Here is a 24,750-nt window from a genome sequence, read left to right as displayed (position 1 = left end):
GATGGGATGGTTTAGTTTAGTTTAGCTTCTGTGTCCCTGCCTGCTTGGTCATGGTTAGAAGGGATGGTTTAGTTTAGCTTCTGTGTCCCTGCCTGCTTGGTCATGGTTAGATGGGATGGTTTAGTTTAGCTTCTGTGTCCCTGCCTGCTTGGTCATGGCTAGAAGGGATGGTTTAGTTTAGCTTCTCTGTGTCCCTGCCTGCTTGGTCATGGTTAGATGGGATGGTTTAGTTTAGCTTCTCTGTGTCCCTGCCTGCTTGGTCATGGTTAGATGGGATGGTTTAGTTTAGCTTCTCTGTGTCCCTGCCTGCTTGGTCATGGCTAGAAGGGATGGTTTAGTTTAGCTTCTCTGTGTCCCTGCCTGCTTGGTCATGGTTAGATGGGATGGTTTAGTTTAGCTTCTGTGTCCCTGCCTGCTTGGTAATGGTTAGATGGGATGTTTTAGTTTAGCTTCTGTGTCCCTGCCTGCTTGGTCATGGTTAGATGGGATGGTTTAGTTTAGCTTCTCTGTGTCCCTGCCTGCTTGGTCATGGTTAGATGGGATGGTTTAGTTTAGCTTCTGTGTCCCTGCCTGCTTGGTCATGGTTAGATGGGATGGTTTAGTTTAGCTTCTCTGTGTCCCTGCCTGCTTGGTCATGGTTAGATGGGATGGTTTAGTTTAGCTTCTGTGTCCCTGCCTGCTTGGTCATGGTTAGATGGGATGGTTTAGTTTAGCTTCTGTGTCCCTGCCTGCTTGGTCATGGTTAGATGGGATGGTTTAGTTTAGTTTAGCTTCTGTGTCCCTGCCTGCTTGGTCATGGTTAGAAGGGATGGTTTAGTTTAGCTTCTGTGTCCCTGCCTGCTTGGTCATGGTTAGATGGGATGGTTTAGTTTAGCTTCTGTGTCCCTGCCTGCTTGGTCATGGCTAGAAGGGATGGTTTAGTTTAGCTTCTCTGTGTCCCTGCCTGCTTGGTCATGGTTAGATGGGATGGTTTAGTTTAGCTTCTCTGTGTCCCTGCCTGCTTGGTCATGGCTAGATGGGATGGTTTAGTTTAGCTTCTGTGTCCCTGCCTGCTTGGTCATGGTTAGATGGGATGGTTTAGTTTAGCTTCTGTGTCCCTGCCTGCTTGGTCATGGTTAGATGGGATGGTTTAGTTTAGCTTCTGTGTCCCTGCCTGCTTGGTCATGGTTAGATGGGATGGTTTAGTTTAGCTTCTGTGTCCCTGCCTGCTTGGTCATGGTTAGAAGGGATGGTTTAGTTTAGCTTCTGTGTCCCTGCCTGCTTGGTCATGGTTAGATGGGATGGTTTAGTTTAGCTTCTGTGTCCCTGCCTGCTTGGTCATGGTTAGATGGGATGGTTTAGTTTAGCTTCTGTGTCCCTGCCTGCTTGGTCATGGTTAGAAGGGATGGTTTAGTTTAGCTTCTGTGTCCCTGCCTGCTTGGTCATGGTTAGATGGGATGGTTTAGTTTAGCTTCTGTGTCCCTGCCTGCTTGGTCATGGTTAGAAGGGATGGTTTAGTTTAGCTTCTGTGTCCCTGCCTGCTTGGTCATGGTTAGATGGGATGGTTTAGTTTAGCTTCTGTGTCCCTGCCTGCTTGGTCATGGTTAGATGGGATGGTTTAGTTTAGCTTCTCTGTGTCCCTGCCTGCTTGGTCATGGTTAGAAGGGATGGTTTAGTTTAGCTTCTCTGTGTCCCTGCCTGCTTGGTCATGGTTAGAAGGGATGGTTTAGTTTAGCTTCTGTGTCCCTGCCTGCTTGGTCATGGTTAGATGGGATGGTTTAGTTTAGCTTCTCTGTGTCCCTGCCTGCTTGGTCATGGTTAGAAGGGATGGTTTAGTTTAGCTTCTGTGTCCCTGCCTGCTTGGTCATGGTTAGATGGGATGGTTTAGTTTAGCTTCTCTGTGTCCCTGCCTGCTTGGTCATGGTTAGATGGGATGGTTTAGTTTAGCTTCTGTGTCCCTGCCTGCTTGGTCATGGTTAGAAGGGATGGTTTAGTTTAGCTTCTCTGTGTCCCTGCCTGCTTGGTCATGGTTAGATGGGATGGTTTAGTTTAGCTTCTGTGTCCCTGCCTGCTTGGTCATGGTTAGAAGGGATGGTTTAGTTTAGCTTCTGTGTCCCTGCCTGCTTGGTCATGGTTAGATGGGATGGTTTAGTTTAGCTTCTCTGTGTCCCTGCCTGCTTGGTCATGGTTAGAAGGGATGGTTTAGTTTAGCTTCTGTGTCCCTGCCTGCTTGGTCATGGTTAGAAGGGATGGTTTAGTTTAGCTTCTGTGTCCCTGCCTGCTTGGTCATGGTTAGATGGGATGGTTTAGTTTAGCTTCTGTGTCCCTGCCTGCTTGGTCATGGTTAGATGGGATGCAGCTAATGTCAAAGTTAAATGTTTGAATAATGCCTTTTTGCTAACCCCTTTTTCTAACCTTAACCTAATTATCCTAACCCTAACCCCTTTTTCTAACCTTAACCTAATTATCCTAACCTTAACCTAATTATCCTAACCTTAACCTAATTATCCTAACCTTAACCTAATTATCCTAACCTTAACCTAATTATCCTAACCTTAACCTGATTATCCTAACCTTAACCTAATTATCCTAACCTTAACCTAATTATCCTAACCTTAACCAAATTATCCTAACCTTAACCTAATTATCCTAACCGTAACCTAATTATCCTAACCTTAACCTAATTATCCTAACCTTAACCTAGTTATCCTAACCTTAACCTAATTATCCTAACCTTAACCGAATTATCCTAACCTTAACCGAATTATCCTAACCTTAACCTAATTATCCTAACCTTAACCTAATTATCCTAACCTTAACCTAATTATCCTAACCTTAACCTAATTATCCTAACCTTAACCTAATTATCCTAACCTTAACCTAATTATCCTAACCTTAACCTAATTATCCTAACCTTAACCTGATTATCCTAGCCTTAACCTGATTATCCTAACCTTAACCTAATTATCCTAACCTTAACCTAATTATCCTAACCTTAACCTAGTTATCCTAACCTTAACCTAATTATCCTAACCTTAACCTAATTATCCTAACCTTAACCTAATTATCCTAACCTTAACCTAATTATCCTAACCTTAACCTAATTATCCTAACCTTAACCTAATTATCCTAACCTTAACCTAATTATCCTAACCTTAACCTAATTATCCTAACCTTAACCTAATTATCCTAACCTTAACCTAGTTATCCTAACCTTAACCTAATTATCCTAACCTTAACCTAATTATCCTAACCTTAACCTAATTATCCTAACCTTAACCTAATTATCCTAACCTTAACCTAATTATCCTAACCTTAACCTAATTATCCTAACCTTAACCTAATTATCCCAACCTTAACCTAATTATCCTAACCTTAACCTGATTATCCTAGCCTTAACCTAATTATCCTAACCTTAACCTAATTATCCTAACCTTAACCTAATTATCCTAACCTTAACCTAATTATTCTAACCTTAACCTAATTATCCTAACCTTAACCTGATTATCCTAACCTTAACCTAATTATCCTAACCTTATGCTATTCTTCATATCTTGACATGAGAATGAGAGAATATTTAGCTATTTTAAAAACCAAGGATAATAATTTGGAGAGTGTTTAAATTTGTCCTGCTACACACAAGAGTGTAATGGAAATGTTTTTTGCACATCCCAACTTCCCTGAGACACCCACAGGGAGTGGGTCACCATTGTACAGAACCCCTGAAACACCCACAGGGAGTGGGTCACCATTGTACAGAACCCCTGAAACTCCCACAGGGAGTGGGTCACCATTGTACAGAACCCCTGAAACACCCACAGGGAGTGGGTCACCATTGTACAGAACCCCTGAAACACCCACAGGGAGTGGGTCACCATTGTACAGAACCCCTGAAACTCCCACAGGGAGTGGGTCACCATTGTACAGAACCCCTGAAACACCCACAGGGAGTGGGTCACCATTGTACAGAACCCCTTAAGCAATTACAGTTAAGTGCTTTGATCAAACACAGTGACACGTTTTTTTCCCACCTTGTTGGCTACGGTATTCGAACCAGCAACCTTTCGGTTACAGGCCCACCACCCTAACCTCAAGGCTATCTGCTGCCCTAAAACTCCCCATGACATCAAACAGACCATTTTTCTCTCTGCCCCATGGCAAAATGTGTCGAATTGAAGGAAACTAGCTTTAAAACAGGAACATTTTCTCCCAGCCTCATGACAAAATGTGTAGAATAACATTATGCCATTTTTTTTCTCTCTGCCCCATTTCAAAATGTGTTGAAATACAGCAAGTTAGCCGTTTGGTGGAGCCCCCTGGAGGTAGGAGGCCCGGGGCCCCAAATGCAGTAGTCCGGCCCTGGCTGCTTCCCATCTAGACAAAACATGCCTGGATCACTGCTGGGTGCTTCCTGCAAACTCCACTAGGGGAGGCTTGAACACACCGTCCCCCTCCCAGCTGCCTGCTGTGTAAGGCTGCTGGGCTGTTTCAGAGCAGGCGGGACGGGACGGGAAAAGACTAACTAAATCACGGAATGGAAATGTACCATGCCACGCCAGTGACAACAGAACACAGTGGAGGAAAGTAAGAGATGACTACTGGTTCATCCTACTTCTTCATCTCTCTTTCAGAAGAGGAGAGAACAGAGGGAGGAAAGGAGATGAAGAAGGGCTTATTCTGCATTTAATCTGAAACAAACATGTGCACACACACACACACACACACACACACACACACGCACACACGCGCACACGCGCACACACGCACGCACACACACATGCACACACGCACACATGCACGCACACACACATGCACACACGCACACACATGCACACACACACACATGCACACACATGCACACACACGCACACACACACACGCACACACACACACACTCAGAGGAGAGAGGAGAAGAGAGGCAGAGAGAGAAGAGAGGCTGATGTAAAAGCGTTGCTTCCGTTCTTCTCCTCGCCCCAACCTGGGCTTAAACCAGAGACCCTCTGAACACATTGACAATTGCCTCCCACGAAGCATTGTTACCTATCGTTTCACACAAGCCAGAGCCCAAGGTAAAACAGCTAGTTTAAGGTCTCAGAGCAAGTGATGTCACCTATTGAAATGTCATTAGCACGCACCGCTAACTAGCTAGCCATCTCACACCAGTTACACTGAGGCGGAACAGGGCCAGTGAAAGACAGTCAACACTTTATCCCATAGTGCACCCTGCCTGGCTTTCCCTCATCCTCTTGATGAAGCAGGGGTTAGCATGAATCATGATGTTAAACTGACAGTCAGGTCATTCTATCATGATGTTAAACTGACAGTCAGGTTATTCTATCATGATGTTAAACTGACAGTCAGGTCATCACCCTCATAGATTTCATCCTGACCAACTTGCCCTCTAAATACACCTCTGCTGTCTTCAACCAAGATCTCAGCGAACACTGCCTCATTGCCTGGGGTTAATAATGGATCCACGGTCAAATGACCAACACTCATCACTGTCAAACGCTCTGTAAAAGAATTCAGCGAGCAGGCCTTTCTAATCAACCTGGCCCTGGTATTATGGAAGGATATTGACCTCATCACGTCAGTAGAGGATGCCTGGTTGTTCTTTTAAAGTGCTTTCTTCACCATCTTAAATAAGCATGCCCTATTCAAAAAACTAAGAACAGACCTGACTGGCCCTTGGTTCACTCCAGACTTGACTGCCTTTGACCTGCACAACACATCCTGTGTCGTACTGCATTAGCATCAAATAGCCCCCGCGATATGCAACTTTTCAGGGTAGTTAGGAACCAACATACTCAGTCAGTTAGGAAAGCAAAGGCCAGCTTAATCAAACAGAAGTTTGCATCCTGAAGCAGTAATTCCAAAAGGTTTTGGGACACTGTAAAGTCCATGGAGAAGAAGAGCACCTCTTCCCACCTGCCCACTGCACTGAGGCTAGGAAACACTGTCACCACCGATAAATCTATGATATCAAGAATTTCAATAAGCATTTTTCTACGGCTGGCCATGTTTTCCACCTGGCTATCCCAACCCAACAGCTCTGCACCCCCCGCAGCAACTTGCCCAAGCCCCCCCCCCCCCCCCCCCCCGTGCTTCTACTTCACCCAAATCCAGATAGCTGATGTTCTGAAAGAGCTGCAAAATCTGGATCCCTACAAATCAGCTGGGCTAGACAATCTGGACCCTCTCTTTCTAAAATTATCTGCCGAAATTGTTGCAACCCCTATTACTGGCCTGTTCAACCTCACAGCTAGCACTGCGATGCAGTGTCCTAGACCACTGCGCCACCCGGGAGGCCCTTTTATCGGTTATAATTCAGTAATATCACTTATATCAATCAAATTTCAATCAAATTTACTTTAAAGCCCTTCTTACATCTGCTGATGTCACAAAATGCTGTGCAGAAACCCAGCCTAAAACCCCAAACAGCAAGCAATGCAGGTGTAGAAGCACGGTGGCTAGGAACAACTCCATAGAAAGGCCAGAACCTAGGAAGAAACCTAGAGAGGAACCAGGCTATGTGGGGTGGCCAGTCCTCTTCTAGCTGTGCCGGGTGGAGATTATAACAGAACATGGCCAAGATGTTCAAATGTTCATAGATGGCCAGCAGGGTCAAATAATAATAATCACAGTGGTTGTAGAGGGTGCAACAGGTCAGCAGATCAGGAGTAAATGTCAGTTGGCTTTTCATAGCCGATCATTCAGAGTATCTCTACCAGTTATTTCAGTTAATATCAGTTATATTAGTTATTTCAGTTACATCAGTTATTTCAGTAATATCAGTAATATCAGTTAATATGAGTTATTATCAGTTATATCGGCTATTATCGGTCATATCAGTTATTTTCAGTTATCAATTATCATCGGTTATTATGCTTTATTTCAGTTATTTTCAGTTATTATCAGTGATCAGTTATTTCAGTTGTGTGAGTTATTATCAGTTTTGAGTTATTTTCATTACTCCAGTTAATATCAGTTATTTCGGTAATATCAATAATATCAGTTATCAGTTAACTGAAATAACTGGTAATAACTAATAGAACTGATAATAACCGATACAACTGAAATAACTGATACAACTGACGTATCAGTCATTAGCGGGTATATCAGTTATTATTGGCAAATATAGGTTATTCCCGTTATTTCTGGTTGTATCGCTATACCCGTTATTATCAGTTATATGAGTTATTTCAGTTATATGAGTTATGAGTTATTATCAGTTATATCAGTTATCAGTTTTGACAGTTATTTCAATATTTTCAGTTGTTTTAGGTTGTTTTCAGTTATTACCAGTTGTTATTATTATTATTATTATTATTATTGGCAGTTATTTCAGTTACACACAAGGCCATCCCTGCCTGCCATGGAGAATCAGCTTCACAAAACACATGCAATCCGTCAGACAATGATAAGGCATTATAGCTTTGTTGTCATATAGCTGTGCCTTACCTCAAACTGTTTGAAGAACATAGGTGTAAGCAGACTGTCCACTTCTCTTTCCTCCAATGGACTGAGGGAGGAGGAGTCTAACGGCCCAGCTCGGGGCTTCAGGGTCTTGGGCTTCTCTGGCGGGTCAGACAGGCCCTCTACACTGGCTGACTGGCCCATGAGGAGCAGGGACAGGACTGAGGCCCGGGCAGAGACAGTGGGGGGGTTGCAGATAGACCTGTGCTGGGCAGCAGGTCTGGGGCTGTGGGGCTTGGGGCTCATGGGTCTCACTGGGGTGTCTGGTGTAGCTACCATGCTAGACACTGTGCTCTCATAGCCTCCCCCTGGGGACCAGGACAGCTGATTGGCTAATGCAGCCAGGGAGGCGGGGCTCATGAGCGACAGGGCGCTGGATTCAATAGCGGGCGGAGCCTCAGAGTCTTGCGAGTACGGCGGTCCGGAGTCTGAGAAGTTGATTGACAGGTCTTTGGGCGGGACTTTCCCTTCCCTCCTCTCGCCATCCAACTTGCAGCCCTGTGGGGTGTTGGCCCCGGACCTTCTTTGACTGTCCTGCAGGCCCCTCTTGGTGAAGTGGTCGGTGAGATTCAGACCCCTGAGAGAAGAGGGGGACCCAGGGACACTGAGCACTGAGCCTGAGGCCGAGCGGGATGCATAGTCACTGTGGATCTGTCTGGGCGTCCTCAAACCCCCACCGTCCTCTCCCGCGACCCCATCCCCGACCGGGACAGACAGGGTACTCCTCACCAGCTCAGCCTCTTTGGCCCTCAGCCTCCTCCAGGACTGTTTGGCTCGCCCCACCTTCCCTTCACTCCCTGTCTCAACGCTCCCCTGTTCCTTCTCGTTCTCCTTATCCATGGAGCGAGATTCAAACAGGCCGGATAGGGACTTGTGGGCCTGGGCGAAGCGCATGCGGAGGTTGAGGCTGTCAGAGCTCTTGCTCCTCTTGTAGCCGTGCAGGCCCTCGGGGGCCCCAGTCTGGTTGTGTCTGAGACCTCCGGGCTGGGAGGTCAGAGGGGTGTCTGGGCTGCTGGACCCCTCCCTGAAGAGCAGGTGGACGTGGCGGGTGCGAGGCGTGGAGGGGAAGAAGCTGTAGTCCTCCTCCTCTGTCTCGTAGCAACCCACCGGACCAGAGGAGAAGGCCTGCTGGACCGTCAAAAAGACACTGTCGTTGTCTGAGGCGTCTCCCCCCAGCTCCCTTCCCAGGCCCAGGTCGGGTGAGTCCCGGGGCGAGCTGTCCACCTTGGTGTTCTTCAGCCTGTTCTTCTTCCTGAAGGAAGGCATCTTGGAGAAGACAGAGAACTTGGAGCTCTTGGTGCTCCCCGCCCGGCCTCCTTTAGACTTGCTCTTCATGGGTTTGTGGAGGTTGGTGTTCCCCCCTGAGACAGGCAGGATGGACTCTTCCGTCTCCTCACTGTTAGTGCTGGTGGAGTCAAAATCGTAGGACACAGAGGTGGGGGTGGGACTGGAGCATCTCTCGCTGCCCGAGGCGTCCCTGTCGTGTGGTAAGGTCATGACCCTGGGGTCATCGGGGTCAACGGTCGACAAGACCAGCTGGTGCTCTGACGACTCGATACTGGACAAGTCCTCAGGGCGACACGACGACGTGCTGAAAGTGGGCACATAGGATATGATGATGTCACCAGACAGAAGAACGGTGCCTCGGTCCTCCTCAGTGGGCCTTATCCTAACAATCTTTCTCCACTCCTTATCTTCCTCCTCATCCCCAGTCTCATCTTCCATGGTCCCAGAGTTGTCCAGGGAGTGGTCAGGATCAGCCTCTAGGATGGTTTCCAGGCTAGTAAGGGAGAGCAGGTTGAGACTGACGCCGGGATAGGGGTACCTCACGATCCTCACCTCACGATCCTGCTGCAGGAGGGTAGGGTGAGAGCTGGTCTGGAGGTAGGATCTGTATGAGCTGTCCTCCTCAGTAAACCAACTGTCCTCTAATCCTAAAGTCTCAGGTGAGTTGCTATACTCCTGTCTGTCTCTGTCCCAGGGAGGCTTGGGGGATTGGTGGGGAATGGGCTGCTGGCCCTTCTCCTTCTCCACACTGTCCAATAGCAGGCTTCTGGTCTCCAGGTAGGAAAATAAGGGTTCAGAGAGGCCTGTTGTACTGTTTGCAGCACAATTAGTCTCCCTACACCCTGTAGGGTCTGTATGGTTAGAGATGTCTCCTCTCCAGTCTGTAGTGTCTGTATGGTTAGAGATGTCTCCTCTCCACTCTGTAGTGTCTGTATGGTTAGAGATGTCTCCTCTCCAGTCTGTAGTGTCTGTATGGTTAGAGATGTCTCCTCTCCAGTCTGTATGGTTCTGATTAGGGGCGTCTCTGTAACCCTCTCTCTGAAGCCTCTCCAGCTCTTCCACCTCAGCCAGGCTGAAGGGATACTCATCCTCCAGCCAGAACACGGCTGAGTCATCACTGCACCAGCAAGGGTGGTAGTCCACGAGGGACAGGAACTTCTCAGAATCCTCAGGGGGGTCTTCAAGAGCGCTGTCCAGGGTGTCATTGGTCTCCCCCAGGAATTTCGAGGTTAACGTTGCAGGCTCGGTCAGGGAAGGGGACTCCCCATCAGTTTTATCCCCACACTCCTTTAACCTGCTCTGGTGGGCTACCTTTATCTCTACCTCAGAGGACCACTGCTCTGGCATCTGGCCCCTCATACAGAGAGACCCTGACCACAACCTTTCACTGGCCTTGGTGTGGTTGTTGGAGTCAGAGAGGGAGGACAGAGAAATGATTGAGGGTGGCACAGGGCAGGGAGAGGGAGGCTCAAGGATCCTGTGGTGGATCTCTAGGTGATCCCGGCGGCTATGGACTTGTTCTTTACACACAGGAGAGTCTGTTCCCACGGTAACAGGAGAGTCTGTTCCCACAGTAACAGGACAGTCTGTTCCCACGGTAACAGGAGAGTCTGTTCCCACAATAACAGGAGAGTCTGTTCCCACGATAACAGGATAGTCTGTTCCTATGGTAACAGAAAAGTCTGCTCCCACAGTTATCTCTATCCTCCTCAGTGGTACAGTCTCCTGATCTAAGGCAGGTGGTTCTGTGCTGTCTCCCTGAAGAGGCTCAGTCTCTGTAGGTTGGTTTGACCCTTGGCCTATGTCACTAGAAACACCCTGTGTGCAGAGATCAACATACAGATCACTAGTGATCTCTACGAAGACTCCTGTAGGACTGTAGGGGAATATAGCATCCTCCATCTCCTCTGTGCTTGACAGCCCAACATGGTCAGAGTCGGTGTCTGTATGGTCAGAGAACTCTGCTGTTTTAACAGTGTTTGGCTGTGCTGATTCAGGGCAGGATGTGCTTTCTACTGCCTGTTCCTGTTGACTGTAAACATGGCAATCTTCTTCTTCCTCCTCCTCCTCCTCCTCCTCCTCCTCCTCCTCCTCCTCCTCCTCCTCCTCCTCCTCCTCCTCCTCTCTCACCCCAGGCAGTGAATGGGTTGGTCCTGTCCTGTCCTCTCTAGTCGAGGTCTTTGATAACAGCTGTGAGTGTTCTGAGTCTTCTGATCCTGACCTGTCAGAGAGAGGCGGCCAGTCTATGTGGGGGAGGGAGCGTGGGTGGGTGGGCAGGCATTCCTCACTCCACCCCACAGCGTCAGACTGGGGATGAGCAGAAGCAGGCTGGAGCTCTACGGAGGTATAACCTTCCCCCAGCCAGCCCTCATCCCTCGTAATCTCCCCAGGTGAGGGCTCACTGTCCCTGGGTGTCTCTGTGCTGGAGCCCCCCTGGTCCTGGAGCTCAGGGATTAGGCCCTGGGTTTGAACGGCATCCTTCTTCAGTGGTCGTATCTCTGTCATTCCTTCAACGCCCAGCCCAGGAGCTGGGACCGGTGAGATTGGTGAGGCTAACTGGGATTCCAATTGGTTGATCCCCTTCCTGTTTTGCGATGGTGAGAGAGACAGATCAGGTGACAGGATGTTGGAAAGAGGTATGGGCCCACGGGTGTCTAGCAAGGGAGGAAGTCCCACCTCTACAGGAAGTCCCACCTCAAAAGGATGTCCAGCCTCCACGGACGACATGATAGAACAGAACCCATTCACCGTCTCCTCTGTCCCCGACGGTTCAGGTGGCTCTGCTGAGTTTCTGGTTGTGACACACACCTTGTGCTCTTCCTGGCAGTGGGCACATGATCCACATGCCTCAACGTGAGTCTTTGTAGCACTGAGGAAGGTCTGAGGCTGGGTCTTTGTGACAGGTCCGTTGGGGATACCCACACATGGACTGGCTGAATGAACCTTCCCTGTGGTTTCTAAACTGTGTGGTGCTGGGTTGTATTTCACTGTGGTGGGTGGACTACTCCTCCCTGCCTCTGTGGTGGGTGGACTACTCCTCCCTGCCTCTGTGGTGGGTGGACTAGTCCTCTCTGTCTCTGTGGTGGGTGGACTAGTCCTCTCTGTCTCTGTGGTGGGTGGACTACTCCTCTCTGTGGTGGGTGGACTACTCCTCTCTGCCTCTGTGGTGGGTGGACTAGTCCTCTCTGCCTCTGTGGTGGGTGGACTAGTCCTCTCTGCCTCTGTGGTGGGTGGACTAGTCCTCTCTGTCTCTGTGATGGGTGGACTACTCATCTCTGTGCATTGTGTGTCCATACAGATTGTGTCTGTGGTGTGTGTTTCTGTACACTGTGTGTCAGTACTGGGCTCTGCAATAATTTCACAGTATGTGTCTGATTTGGCTGTTTTGTGTGTGAGTCTGCAGTGTGTGTCTGGTTTGGCTGTGTTGTGTGTGAGTCTGCAGTGTGTGTCTGGTTTGGCTGTGTTGTGTGTGTCTATGCAGTGTGTGTCTGTTGTGTTGTGTGTGTCTATGCAGTGTGTCTCTGTTGTGTTGTGTGTGTCTATGCAGTGTGTCTCTGTTGTGTTGTGTGTGTCTGTTGTGTTGTGTGTGTCTATGCAGTGTGTGTCGGTTGTGTTGTGTGTGTCTATGCAGTGTGTGTCTGTTGTGTTGTGTGTGTCTATGCAGTGTGTGTCTGTTGTGTTGTGTGTGTCTATGCAGTGTGTCTCTGTTGTGTTGTGTGTGTCTATGCAGTGTGTGTCTGTTGTGTTGTGTGTGTCTATGCAGTGTGTCTCTACAATGTGCCAAGGCTGACTCTGTGCTGTATCTGTGCTGGGCTGTTTCTCTGTGCTGGGTCTGCATACGTGAGTCTCTGTGTTCTCTGTGCTGTGGTTGTGCTGGCTCCTCTCTGCTGTGTGTCTGGCTCTACAGTGCCCTGCGGTGTGGTGGCTGTTGTTCTTCCATCCCGTGTGTACGTCCTCCACCCCCAGGATGGCAGACAGAGAGTCCTCGCTGCTGTCCGCGCTCAGGTCCGACAGCGTGTCACACAACATGTCACTGTTCCATGAACACGAGTCAAAGTACTCCTCCGACGAGGTGATGTCACTCCCACCACCACTCCACTTCCTCACCTCGTCCTGGCTACAGTCTTGGGGGTCGCCGGGTCCCAAATCCCCCTCCTCCACCTCTAATTGTAATCCCTTTGTGTTCTGCAGTCCCTCCGAGTCCTCTAGAGCTTCCTGGGTCTGCAGAGAGAGAAAAAGAAGAGAGATAGACTTTCCGCTAGTAACTTAACACTGCTAAGAGTCTGATAGCAGTAAGATGATCTTGTAGAGGCTCAGATAACTCTACATACATCACAGTACATTCAGTAAATCAGAGAGAGATATAACGTCAGGCCTCAGTGCATTCAGTAAATCAGAGAGATGTAACGTCAGGCCCCGATGCCTTCAGTAAATCAGAGAGATGTAACGTCAGGCCCCGGTGCATTCTGTAAATCAGAGAGATGTAACGTCAGGCCCCGGTGCATTCAGTAAATCAGAAAGATATAACGTCAGGCCCCGGTGCATTCAGTAAATCAGAAAGATATAACGTCAGGCCCCAGTGCCTTCAGTAAATCAGAGAATGATATAACGTCAGGCCCCAGTGCATTCAGTAAATCAGAGAAATAAATAACGTCAGGCCCTGGGAAGGTACAGTTGATGAGGTAACTGGCATAAAAAGGAGCAACATGATTCTCTCTAATTACTGTCATAAGATCTCCTCCACCTGCAAAAATCTGGCAGAGGACAAATAATGAATCTATCTACATACACTTCATGGACAGGAAGTATGTGGACACCTGTTAGACGAACATCTCATTCCAAAATCATGGGCATTAATATGGAGTTGGTCCCCCCTTTGCTGCTATAACAGCCTCCTCTCTTCTGGAAAGGCTTTCCACTAGATGTTGGAACATTGCTGCGGGGACTTCCATTCAGCCACAGCATTAGTGAGGTCGGGCACTGATGTTGAGCGATTTTCCTGGCTCGCAATAGGTGTTCAAATTCATCCCGAAGGTGATCAATGGGGTTGAGGTCAGGGCTCTGTGCAAGCAGTCAAGTTCTTCCACACCCATCTCAAAAATTTTTTAACGAATTGTCTAGAATGTCATTGTGGGGGCTAGCCTGAGGGGCCTAGCCCAAACCATGAAAAACAGCCCCAGACCATTATTCCTCCTCCTCCAAGTTTTACAGTTGGCACTATGCATTCGGGCGGGTAGCGTTCTCTTGGCATCCGCCAAACCCAGATTCGTCCATCAGACTGCCAGATGGTGAAGCGTAATTCATCACTCCAGAGAATGCGTTTCCACTGCTCCAGTCCAATGGTGGAAGCTTTACACCACTCTAACTGACGCTCGGCATTGCACATGGTGATCTCACAGGCTTTACACCACTCTAACTGACGCTCGGCATTGCGCATGGTGATCCCACAGGCTTTGCACCACTCTAACTGACGCTCGGCATTGCGCATGGTGATCTCACAGGCTTTACACCACTCTAACTGATGCTCGGCATTGCGCATGGTGATCCCACAGGCTTTACACCACTCTAACTGACGCTTGGCATTGCGCATGGTGATCTCACAGGCTTCACACCACTCTAACTGACGCTCGGCATTGCGCATGGTGATCTCACAGGCTGACCACACTGCTCTCGTCGCGTGCGCGAGCGTTGCAAAATAAATTTAGAAATCTGTTATTCAATTATTGCACCCACACTGCTCGTGCGCGCGTCAACAATCGTCTGCGTTGCCCAGGGCTAAAGTAGAATCACACTCAGTTCTATTTCTGATGCAGATCGCACTGCAAGTCCTGCCTCTCCCATCTCCTAATTGGTTTATAGAAGCAGGTAACCACGTGCCATCTCCTCATTGGTTATACCCACGTGGGTGACTGAAAGATGAACGAGGTCAGTGGCAGTAATGCACCTAATTTATGAAAGTTGCCAATCGCAATAAAAAGTCAAGAGAAGAAAAATCCTGGAAGGAAGAGAGACGACTAGAAACGATTCAGTTATACCGTTTTATGTGTGGATTAGTTGGCGGAGTAGAGGACCTTGTGCATTTCAGGTAAAATAACAGTATATATCACTTTCTCTGTGAAAAAAACCTGCAAAAGTTAACAACACAGTAGTTATCAAGATGAAGCCATCGCTAATGTCACACACACGCTAAAGATAAGTCTGAAGATACGGCTGAAGATAAGGCTGAAGATAAGGCTGACAATATGGCTGAAGATACGGCTGAAAATAAGGCTGAAGATAAGGCTGAAGATAAGGCTGAAGATACGGCTGAAGATAAGTCTGAAGATACGGCTGAAGATAAGGCTGAAGATAAGGCTGAAGATAAGGCTGAAGATAAGGCTGAAGATAAGGCTGAAGATAAGGCTGAAGATAAGGCTGAAGATAAGGCTGAAGAAACGGCTGAAGATACGGCTGAAGATACGGCTGAAGATATGGCTGAAGATACGGCTGAAGATACGGCTGAAGATAAGGCTGAAGATACGGCTAAACAGAAAGTTTTCCTGCGCTGTAACTTACGCTCCCGAGTCCCACAATCACAGCTGTTTCCACCACCACAGTGTAGAGGCTTGCAATAACCCAGCTGAGCACTGCTCCCATGGCCCCTCACACGCAATGGAACACACGATGACATACACTCCTCTGTACACTCCTCCGTCCCTCACACCTTCACTCTACACCGCCCGTTCTTCCCTCTCCTCCTCTCTCCACTCCTCTCTTCTCCCTCCACTTTTTGTCTCTTGGTCTATGTTCCATCACCTATCCTCCTGAGTAAGCCGCAGAGCCCCGTGAAGGGGGATGAAGGTGAGGTGGAGGAGGGTGGGTCTTAGATTACAGGGATATCCTCTCCGGACTTGGGCTACCCGTGACGACCCGCCCTGAGAAATAGAGGGGCGAGTCCCCAAACAGACGACAGAAGGTACGGCTAGAGGAGTGCCTCTGCCTCTTGAACTGCTGAATATAAAGACACTTGTAGTAGTTAGCTGTAGAATAATCTGCCCTGGCTGTGGAGGCGGGGCTGGCTGTGGAGGCGGGGCAGGAAATCACACCAATGAGACAAGACACTAAGAAGCCAGGCAGCTTTATAAATAGATCTGGAGCAATGATGGACAGACTCAATGCATGATTGCACACAATCTAACAGACAGTAGGACTGACTACTTAAATACGTACTTTACCTAACTACACAACAACCAACTGACTATGTTAATACATACATGACCAAACTACACAATAACCAACTGACTATGTAAATACATACATGACCAAACTACACTCTAACCAACTGACTATGTAAATACATACATGACCAAACTACACTCTAACCAACTGACTATGTAAATACATACATGACCAAACTACACTCTAACCAACTGACTATGTAAATACATACATGACCAAACTACACTCTAACCAACTGACTATGTAAATACATACATGACCAAACTACACTGTAACCAACTGACTATGTAAATACATACATGACCAAACTACACTCTAACCAACTGACTATGTAAATACATACATGACCAAACTACACTCTAACCAACTGACTATGTAAATACATACATGACCAAACTACACTCCAACCAACTGACTATGAACATAGACAGCCTCTGCCAAAAGCTGTCATCAAAGCAAAGAGAGGCTATTTAAAGAATCTAGAATCTAAAATATATTTAGATTAGTTTTTCTGGTTACTACATGATTCCATATGTGTTATTTCATAGTTTTCATGTCTTCACTATTATTTTACAATGTAGAAAATAGTAAAAATAAAGAGAAACCCTACAATGAGTCGGTGTGTCCAAACGTTTGACTGGCACTGTATGTTTTTCAACTCTGCTGTGATGTTTCAACAAAGTTCTGAACCTTTCTATTCTCATAGTTTAAAAATAAATACACAAATCTAAGAGTATTATTATTTTATTGATTGATTGACTAGGACTTTTTAAATCACTCAGCAGTGCTATTTGCAGAGTTAGCTCCAGATAAATGTTGCAATTCTTCAGCCATTCATAAACCTGCGACCAAAAACAAGCTACATATGTGACCCGTTTCAGGAAACTAGGCGTTAGCTATCTGGCTCCCTAGCTAGCGTTACATGTATGACGATATTATTTGTATCCCAGAACTGTTTGCTAGTTAACATTGAACCTGGTTGGTTAGCTCCCAGCAGATTCATGCAGGGTAGTAACAACATGACTTGTGATCTTACACATTGCTAGCTAGCTAGCCAGCTACATGTCTTAAGCTAAAGTTTGAATATGGCCGGTGTCAGTAAACGTCGGCAAAAAAGCTAAATGTAATTGTTGTCGACAAAGAGGAGCTCTTCACTAGACACCAAAACATTCAAAGGCCATTTTCACGAAAGTGAGTTTACAAGTTTATCAACTTTCAAAAGAGAATTATTTTCCCATTGTTCCTCAAAAATGCAGTGTATGATCTATCATTTTGTAGCTCTGAGTCTCTACTTTTATCCAATGTAAAAAAAAAAACATTACAAATGTTGCTCCATAAGACCGAATCCAGGTGGTGAGTCACATTTGAACTGTACCAAAACAAATTATCTAATGATTCTGTCTCTTCGCTGCAGAATCTGCAGAGTTGGGATGGTTGTGTGTCCCCCATATAATCATTTAAATAGAAGTTTTGATTCCAGCTTCGTTTTGTGTATCAAATCAAATCAAATCAAATTTATTTATATAGCCCTTCGTACATCAGCTGATATCTCAAAGTGCTGTACAGAAACCCAGCCTAAAACCCCAAACAGCAAGCAATGCAGGTGTAGAAGCACGGTGGCTAGGAAAAACTCCCTAGAAAGGCCAATACCTAGGAAGAAACCTAGAGAGGAACCAGGCTATGTGGGGTGGCCAGTCCTCTTCTGGCTGTGCCGGGTGGAGATTATAACAGAACATGGCCAAGATGTTCAAATGTTCATAAATGACCAGCATGGTCGAATAATAATAAGGCAGAACAGTTGAAACTGGAGCAGCAGCACAGTCAGGTGGAAGTTGAAACTGGAGCAGCAGCATGGCCAGGTGGACTGGGGACAGCAAGGAGTCATCATGTCAGGTAGTCCTGGGGCATGGTCCTAGGGCTCAGGTCAGTTGAAACTGGAACAGCAGCATGGCCAGGTGGACTGGGGACAGCAAGGAGTCATCATGTCAGGTAGTCCTGGGGCATGGTCCTAGGGCTCAGGTCCTCCGAGAGAGAGAAAGAAAGAAAGAGAGAAGGAGAGAATTAGAGAACGCACACTTAGATTCACACAGGACACCGAATAGGACAGGAGAAGTACTCCAGATATAACAAACTGACCCCAGCCCCCCGACACATAAACTACTGCAGCATAAATACTGGAGGCTGAGACAGGAGGGGTCAGGAGACACTGTGGCCCCATCCGAGGACACCCCCGGACAGGGCCAAACAGGAAGGATATAACCCCACCCACTTTGCCAAAGCACAGCCCCCACACCACTAGAGGGATATCTTCAACCACCAACTTACCATCCTGAGACAAGGCTGAGTATAGCCCACAAAGATCTCCGCCACGGCACAACCCAAGGGGGGGCGCCAACCCAGACAGGAGGACCACAACAGTGAATCAACCCACTCAGGTGACACACCCCCTCCAGGGACGGCATGAGAGAGCCACAGCAAGTCAGTGACTCAGCCCCTGTAATAGAGTTAGAGGCAGAGAATCCCAGTGGAAAGAGGGGAACCGGCCAGGCAGAGACAGCAAGGGCGGTTCGTTGCTCCAGAGCCTTTCCGTTCACCTTCCCACTCCTGGGCCAGACTACACTCAATCATATGACCCACTGAAGAGATGAGTCTTCAGTAAAGACTTAAAGGTTGAGACCGAGTTTGCGTCTCTGACATGGGTAGGCAGACCGTTCCATAAAAATGGAGCTCTGTAGGAGAAAGCCCTGCCTCCAGCTGTTTGCTTAGAAATTCTAGGGACAATTAGGAGGCCTGCGTCTTGTGACTGTAGCGTACGTGTAGGTATGTACGGCAGGACCAAATCAGAGAGATAGGTAGGAGCAAGCCCATGTAATGCTTTGTAGGTTAGCAGTAAAACCTTGAAATCAGCCCTTGCTTTGACAGGAAGCCAGTGTAGAGAGGCTAGCACTGGAGTAATATGATCAAATTTTTTGGTTCTAGTCAGGATTCTAGCAGCCGTATTTAGCACTAACTGAAGTTTATTTAGTGCTTTATCCGGGTAGCCGGAAAATAGAGCATTGCAGTAGTCTAACCTAGAAGTGACAAAAGCATGGATTAATTTTTCTGCATCATTTTTGGACAGAAAGTTTCTGATTTTTGCAATGTTACGTAGATGGAAATAAGCTGTCCTCGAAATGGTCTTGATATGTTCTTCAAAAGAGAGATCAGGGTCCAGAGTAACGCCGAGGTCCTTCACAGTTTTATTTGAGACGACTGTACAACCATTAAGATTAATTGTCAGATTCAACAGAAGATCTCTTTGTTTCTTGGGACCTAGAACAAGCATCTCTGTTTTGTCCGAGTTTAATAGTAGAAAGTTTGCAGCCATCCACTTCCTTATGTCTGAAACACATGCTTCTAGCGAGGGCAATTTTGGGGCTTCACCATGTTTCATTGAAATGTACAGCTGTTGTGTCATCCGCATAGCAGTGAAAGTTTACATTATGTTTTCGAATAACATCCCCAAGAGGTAAAATATATAGTGAAAACAATAGTGGTCCTAAAACGGAACCTTGAGGAACACCGAAATATCAGTTCATAAACCGTGTGCCATGGAATCGGTACAACGAAAATAACTTCCCAACTATCTTGCAATCTATATGTCACAGTTGTCAACTGTTTGATCCTTAAATGAATCTCGTATACTTGTTTTGTATCACAATTTTCTTTAACTGATTTTGGTCTTTAACGCAGGGTAGATGGACAAGTTCCACCTTCCACTTGCCTCTTCCATTTTTGCAGTAATGCTGCAATTCGTTTGTTGTTATTTTGAGCAGAGCAGATGTTTTTTTTGTATATTTTTGTTAGCTGCATGTGTGACATAACTCCACCTGTCCTATTTATGATATAATTTACAAAGATTATACCTTTTTTAAATGAATAAGTACAATATTTGTTGTAATATTTGTTCTGTCTTTTCTGGTGGATTAAACTGAAATTGCAACCAACTTTCTATGGTTTGTTTTAAAAATTGCGATATTTTTGGAGAGAATTTCATTTTCAAATAACCGAGAGTGAGAGGTTGCAATCTGATAAAGGAAAGAAGGCCATTCTTGAACATGCGGTGAGACATTCTTACTAATCTGCTAGAGAACCAGTTCGGATTTAAGTATAACTTTTGTATGACTGAAGTAAGAGGGCTAATGCTTTAACAATTAATAATGTTAGCCCTCAAAATCCATTCATTATATAAATAGGCACGTTTAATTTGGTCTGTCTTGCCGTTCCAAATGAAATTGAATATCTTTTGCTCATATAATAAATAAATAAAAAAGTCGCTAGGTGTAGGGAAGGCCGTATTCAAATAGATCAACTAGGATATGACTAAAGAGTTAATCAGGGTGATTTTTCCACAAATAGACAGGTATTTTCCTTTCCACAGTAGCAAGATCTTACCTATTTTTGCTAACTTTCTATTAAAATGAACTGTAATGAGAGAATTTCTTTCTTTCAGGACATGAAAACTGAGTATGTCCACTTCACCTTCAGACCATGTTATTGGTAAACTACAAGGTCATGTAAAAGCTATATTTCTTTTGTGATCCAATACGTAATATAACACATCTATCATCATTTGGTCGTAATCCAGAGAGGTAGAAAAATTACCTAGATCCTCTGAGTCTAGTGTCTAGAGTCTGAGGAGGGATCCAAATTGTGGATTTAAAAGAAAACATGAATCGTCAGCGTACAATGACACCTTTGTTTTTAAGCCTTGGATTTCTAGGCCCTTGAGATTATTGTAAGATCTGATTTAAATAGCTAAGATTTCGATGGCCATAATAAACTGATATGCCGATAGTGGACAACCTTGTTTTACTCCTCTGGACAGTTGAATACTTTCTGAGAAGTAGACATTATTTACTATTTTACAGCTGGGGTTATTATACATAACTATAAACCATTGTGTAAGAGACTCTCCAAAATTCAAATTTTCCAGGCATTTATATATAAATTCCAGTCGTACATTATCAAAAGCCTTTTCAAAGTCAGCTATGAATACCAGGCCTGGTTTCTCCCGATATTTCATAGTGTTCTATTGTTTCCAGTACTTGTCTTATGTTATCTCCAATGTATCGTCCATGTAAAAAAAACTATCTGATTAGGATGAATAATATCTGACAATGCCTTTTTAATTCCAATGCTATGCACTTTGCTAGAAATTTGTAAGGTGTAAGGGGACTCCTATTTTTTTTAAATGGAATGAATCTTTATATTTGTAACGTCTGCTTCCAACTCACACTATGATCACCTGTTCATACACCTGTATGTCATTTACACACACTATTTAGTTCAGTGCTTTGTACCCCATCATTGTGAGGTATTGTTTGTTTTGATACACATTCTATTTGGAACCCTGTTCATTTCGATATTAGTCCTCCCGTGTATCATAGTTTTTGGCCATCCTCACTAACAACGCCTTTTTGCCTATTCCCTGCCTGTACTTTTGCCTATCGGATCTCCTGTACTACATTATTAGCCTTTTCTATGCATGTACTGTTACCTTTTTGGAGCCCCTGTGTATGACCTTCTGCCTGCCCCTGGACCCAACTACCTGCCTTCTCCTGTGGTCCTTTACAATTAACTTCTTATGGCTGGGGGCAGTATTGAGTAGCTTTGATGAATAAGGTGCCCAGAGTAAACTGCCTGCTACTCAGGCCCAGAGGCTACGATATGCATATCATTAGTACATTTGGATAGAAAACACTCTGAAGTTTCTAAAACTGTTTGAATGATGTCTGTGAGTATAACAGAACTCATGTGGCAGGCACAAACCTGATAAAAAAATCCAACCAAGAAGTGGGAAATCTGAGGTTGGTAGGTTTTCAAGTCTTTGCCTATCCAGTATAGTGTCTATGGGGTCATATTGCACTTCATAGGGCTTCCACTAGATGTCAACAGTCTTTAGAACCTTGTTTCAGGCTTCTACTGTGAAGGAGGAGAGAATAAGCGCTGATTGAGTAAGAGGTCTGGCAGAATGTCATGAGCTCAGTCAGGCGCGCACCCGTGAGAAGTAGCTGCGCATCCTTTTCCTTTCTAAAGACAAAGGAATTCTCTGGTTGAAACATTATTGCAGATTTATGTTAAAAACATCCTATAGATTGATTCTTTACATCGTTTGACATTTTTTGACTTTTCATCTGGCCTGCGCATCGTGAATTTGGATTTGTGAACTAAACGCGCGAACAAAAGGAGGTATTTGGACATCAATTATGGACTTTATCGAACAAAACAAACATTTATTGTGGAACTGGGATTCCTGGGAGTGCATTCTGATGAAGATCATCAAAGGTAAGTGAATATTTATTATGCTATTTCTGACTTCAGTTGACGCCATAACATGGCGGGTATTTGTATGGCTTGTTTTGGTCTCTAAGCGCTGTACTCAAACTATATCATGGTGTGCTTTTTCGGTAAAGCTTTTTTTAAATCTGACTCAGCGGTTGCATTAACTTCTTGGTGACAGGGGGGCAGTATTGAGTAGCTTGGATGAATAAGGTGCCCAGAGTAAACTGCCTGCTACTCTGTCCCAGATGCTAATATATCCCGTCTATTTGACTCCCCTTCCTCTAAGCCAGCTCCCAAGCACATCCTGCCTCAGTCTTGGGTCGTGGGACCCATACAGTGGGAAATCCAAGCAGCCGTCCAAGAGGCCCTACGCCACAACCCTGCACCTCCCGACACTCCTGCAGGCAAGACTTATGTTCCCGGCATCCGTCAGACCCCCAACTAATGCATTGGTGCCATACCTCGCTGAGTTCTGGCCATCCCGGGATCACCCGGACCACAGAGCTACTGACACGCAAGTTCTGGTGGTGATCCCTAACAGCAGACGTACGAGATTATGTTCTTTCCTGTCCCGTCTTTCAGCAAAGAGCAAAGAGCCATCGCCACCTACCTACCGGTAAACTCAAGCCTTTACCGACACCACATAGACCATGGTCCCACATCACCATGGATTTCCTCACTGATCTGCCAGACTCCTTGGGCTTCACTACTATTGTAGTTGTAGTGGACCGGTTCTCCAAGATGTGCCGACTCATCCCCCTTCCGCATCTACCTAATGCCATGGAAATGGCCGAGTGCATGTTCCAACACGTGTTCCATCTGTATGGGATCCTGGAAGACATCGTTTCGGATCGGGGACCCCAGATTGTCTCCAGGGTTAGGCAAGCCTTCTGCTACCGACTGGGGGTCTCCATCAGCCTATCCTACGGATACCATTCCCAAACCAATGGGCAGACGGAATGCCTGAATCAGGAAATAGGGAAGTACCTTCGCCAACACTGCACCCACCAATCACACGAGTGGAGTCGCTATCTAGCCTGGGCCGAATACGCACAGAATTCCCTGGTGCATTCCTCACTCCATCTCACTCCTTTTCAGTGTGTCCTCGGATACCAACCCCCCGGAACTGTGCCTGCCATCGAGTGGTTTCAATGTAGTGAGCAGGTTTGGGAGACTGCACATCGGCACCTACATCAAGATTACCTCTCCCAGAAACAGTTCGCTGACCGGTGTCGCCAACCTACTCCACACTGGGCAACATGAGTGGCTCTCTACCTGGGACATCCAGCTTTGTGACCCCTGCAAAAAGGTTATTATACCAAACCTTTTTGATTTACTCAAATGACAGTTATTAGCATGTTTAAATCACTCCTATAAAAATGGTAGATTATCAGATACTCAACAAGGAGGTCTGATTTCATGATTTTTTTTATTCAACTAGGCAAGTCAGTTAAGAACAAATTCTTATTTTCAATGACGGCCTAGGAACAGTGGGTTAACTGCCTGTTTAGGGGCAGAACGACAAATCTGTACCTTGTCAGCTTGGGGGTTTTGAACTTGCAACCTTCCGGTTACTAGTCCAACGCTCCAACCACTAGTCTACCCTGCCTCCCCAGCATTACTGATAACAGGACCTGGAGCAGGGGGCTTTCCACGGGGACGTGGAGCTGGGCGGTCAGGACGGTTACGGTGGAAAGCCAGGATCATGGCTAGGTCGAGGATGTTCTTCGGGTCCGTACCCCTCCCAATCCATCAGGTAGTGGAAGGGACCACCAAGGCGCTTGGAGTCAAGGAGGGCTTGGATGGATGTCAAACGGAGGGGGTGCGCCACTGGAGGATGGACAGGGCTGTACCTCGCAGGCTTGAGAAGGGACACATGGAAGGATGAGGAGATCCGGTAATGGTGGGACACCTGGAGACGGTAGGTGACAGGATTGATGTGGTGTGTTACTTTGAAGGGACCAGTTAGTTGGGCTTGACTCTTCATCCTCATTCGACAGTTATTAAAGCTTGACTCTTCATCCTCATTCTACAGTTATTTTGAAAATCATCAAAGACCCAAACCGCCCAAGCCTTAGACTATTTTCTCTGCTGCCTCACGGCAGGAGGTACCGGTGCATCAAGTCTGACAGGATCCTGAACAGCTTCTACCCCCCAGGCAATAGGACTGAGCTAACAAAACACCTTGTATCTTTATTGACCTTTTATTCACATATATTTATACTGTCTCTATACCCACTCACAGGGCCCTACACACTCACACACAGTCACTCCAACTAACACACAAACATTATATTCACATATATTTATACTGACTCTACACACCCGCACACTCACTCACATACAAGCTGCTGCTACTCTGTTTATCTTATTTCCTGTATATAGTCACCTTCCCCCTATACATATCTACCTCCATCACTCCAGTATCCCTGCACATTGTTAATATGGTACTGACCCTGTATATAG

General features: G+C 46.2%; 1 protein-coding gene across 1 annotated transcript in view; it reads right to left on the bottom strand.

Moving 5' to 3' along the window:
* The window catches only part of LOC109900112 (rho guanine nucleotide exchange factor 4), a 96,291-nt gene extending 85,482 nt beyond the window's left edge, over nt 1-10,809 (bottom strand). The window contains exon 1 of the mRNA XM_031836398.1: nt 7,441-10,809. Within this exon, the coding sequence (XP_031692258.1) occupies nt 7,441-10,644 (3,204 nt within the window). The 5' untranslated portion in view covers nt 10,645-10,809. The remainder of the gene's footprint in view (nt 1-7,440) is intronic.
* Between the last annotated feature and the right edge of the window lie 13,941 nt (nt 10,810-24,750).

This window comes from Oncorhynchus kisutch, linkage group LG11, assembly GCF_002021735.2.
Source record: "Oncorhynchus kisutch isolate 150728-3 linkage group LG11, Okis_V2, whole genome shotgun sequence".
In the NCBI taxonomy this organism is placed as follows: domain Eukaryota; kingdom Metazoa; phylum Chordata; class Actinopteri; order Salmoniformes; family Salmonidae; genus Oncorhynchus; species Oncorhynchus kisutch.
The sequence above is the reverse complement of the archived record's forward strand: the minus strand, read 5'-3'. Positions and strand labels throughout refer to the sequence as shown.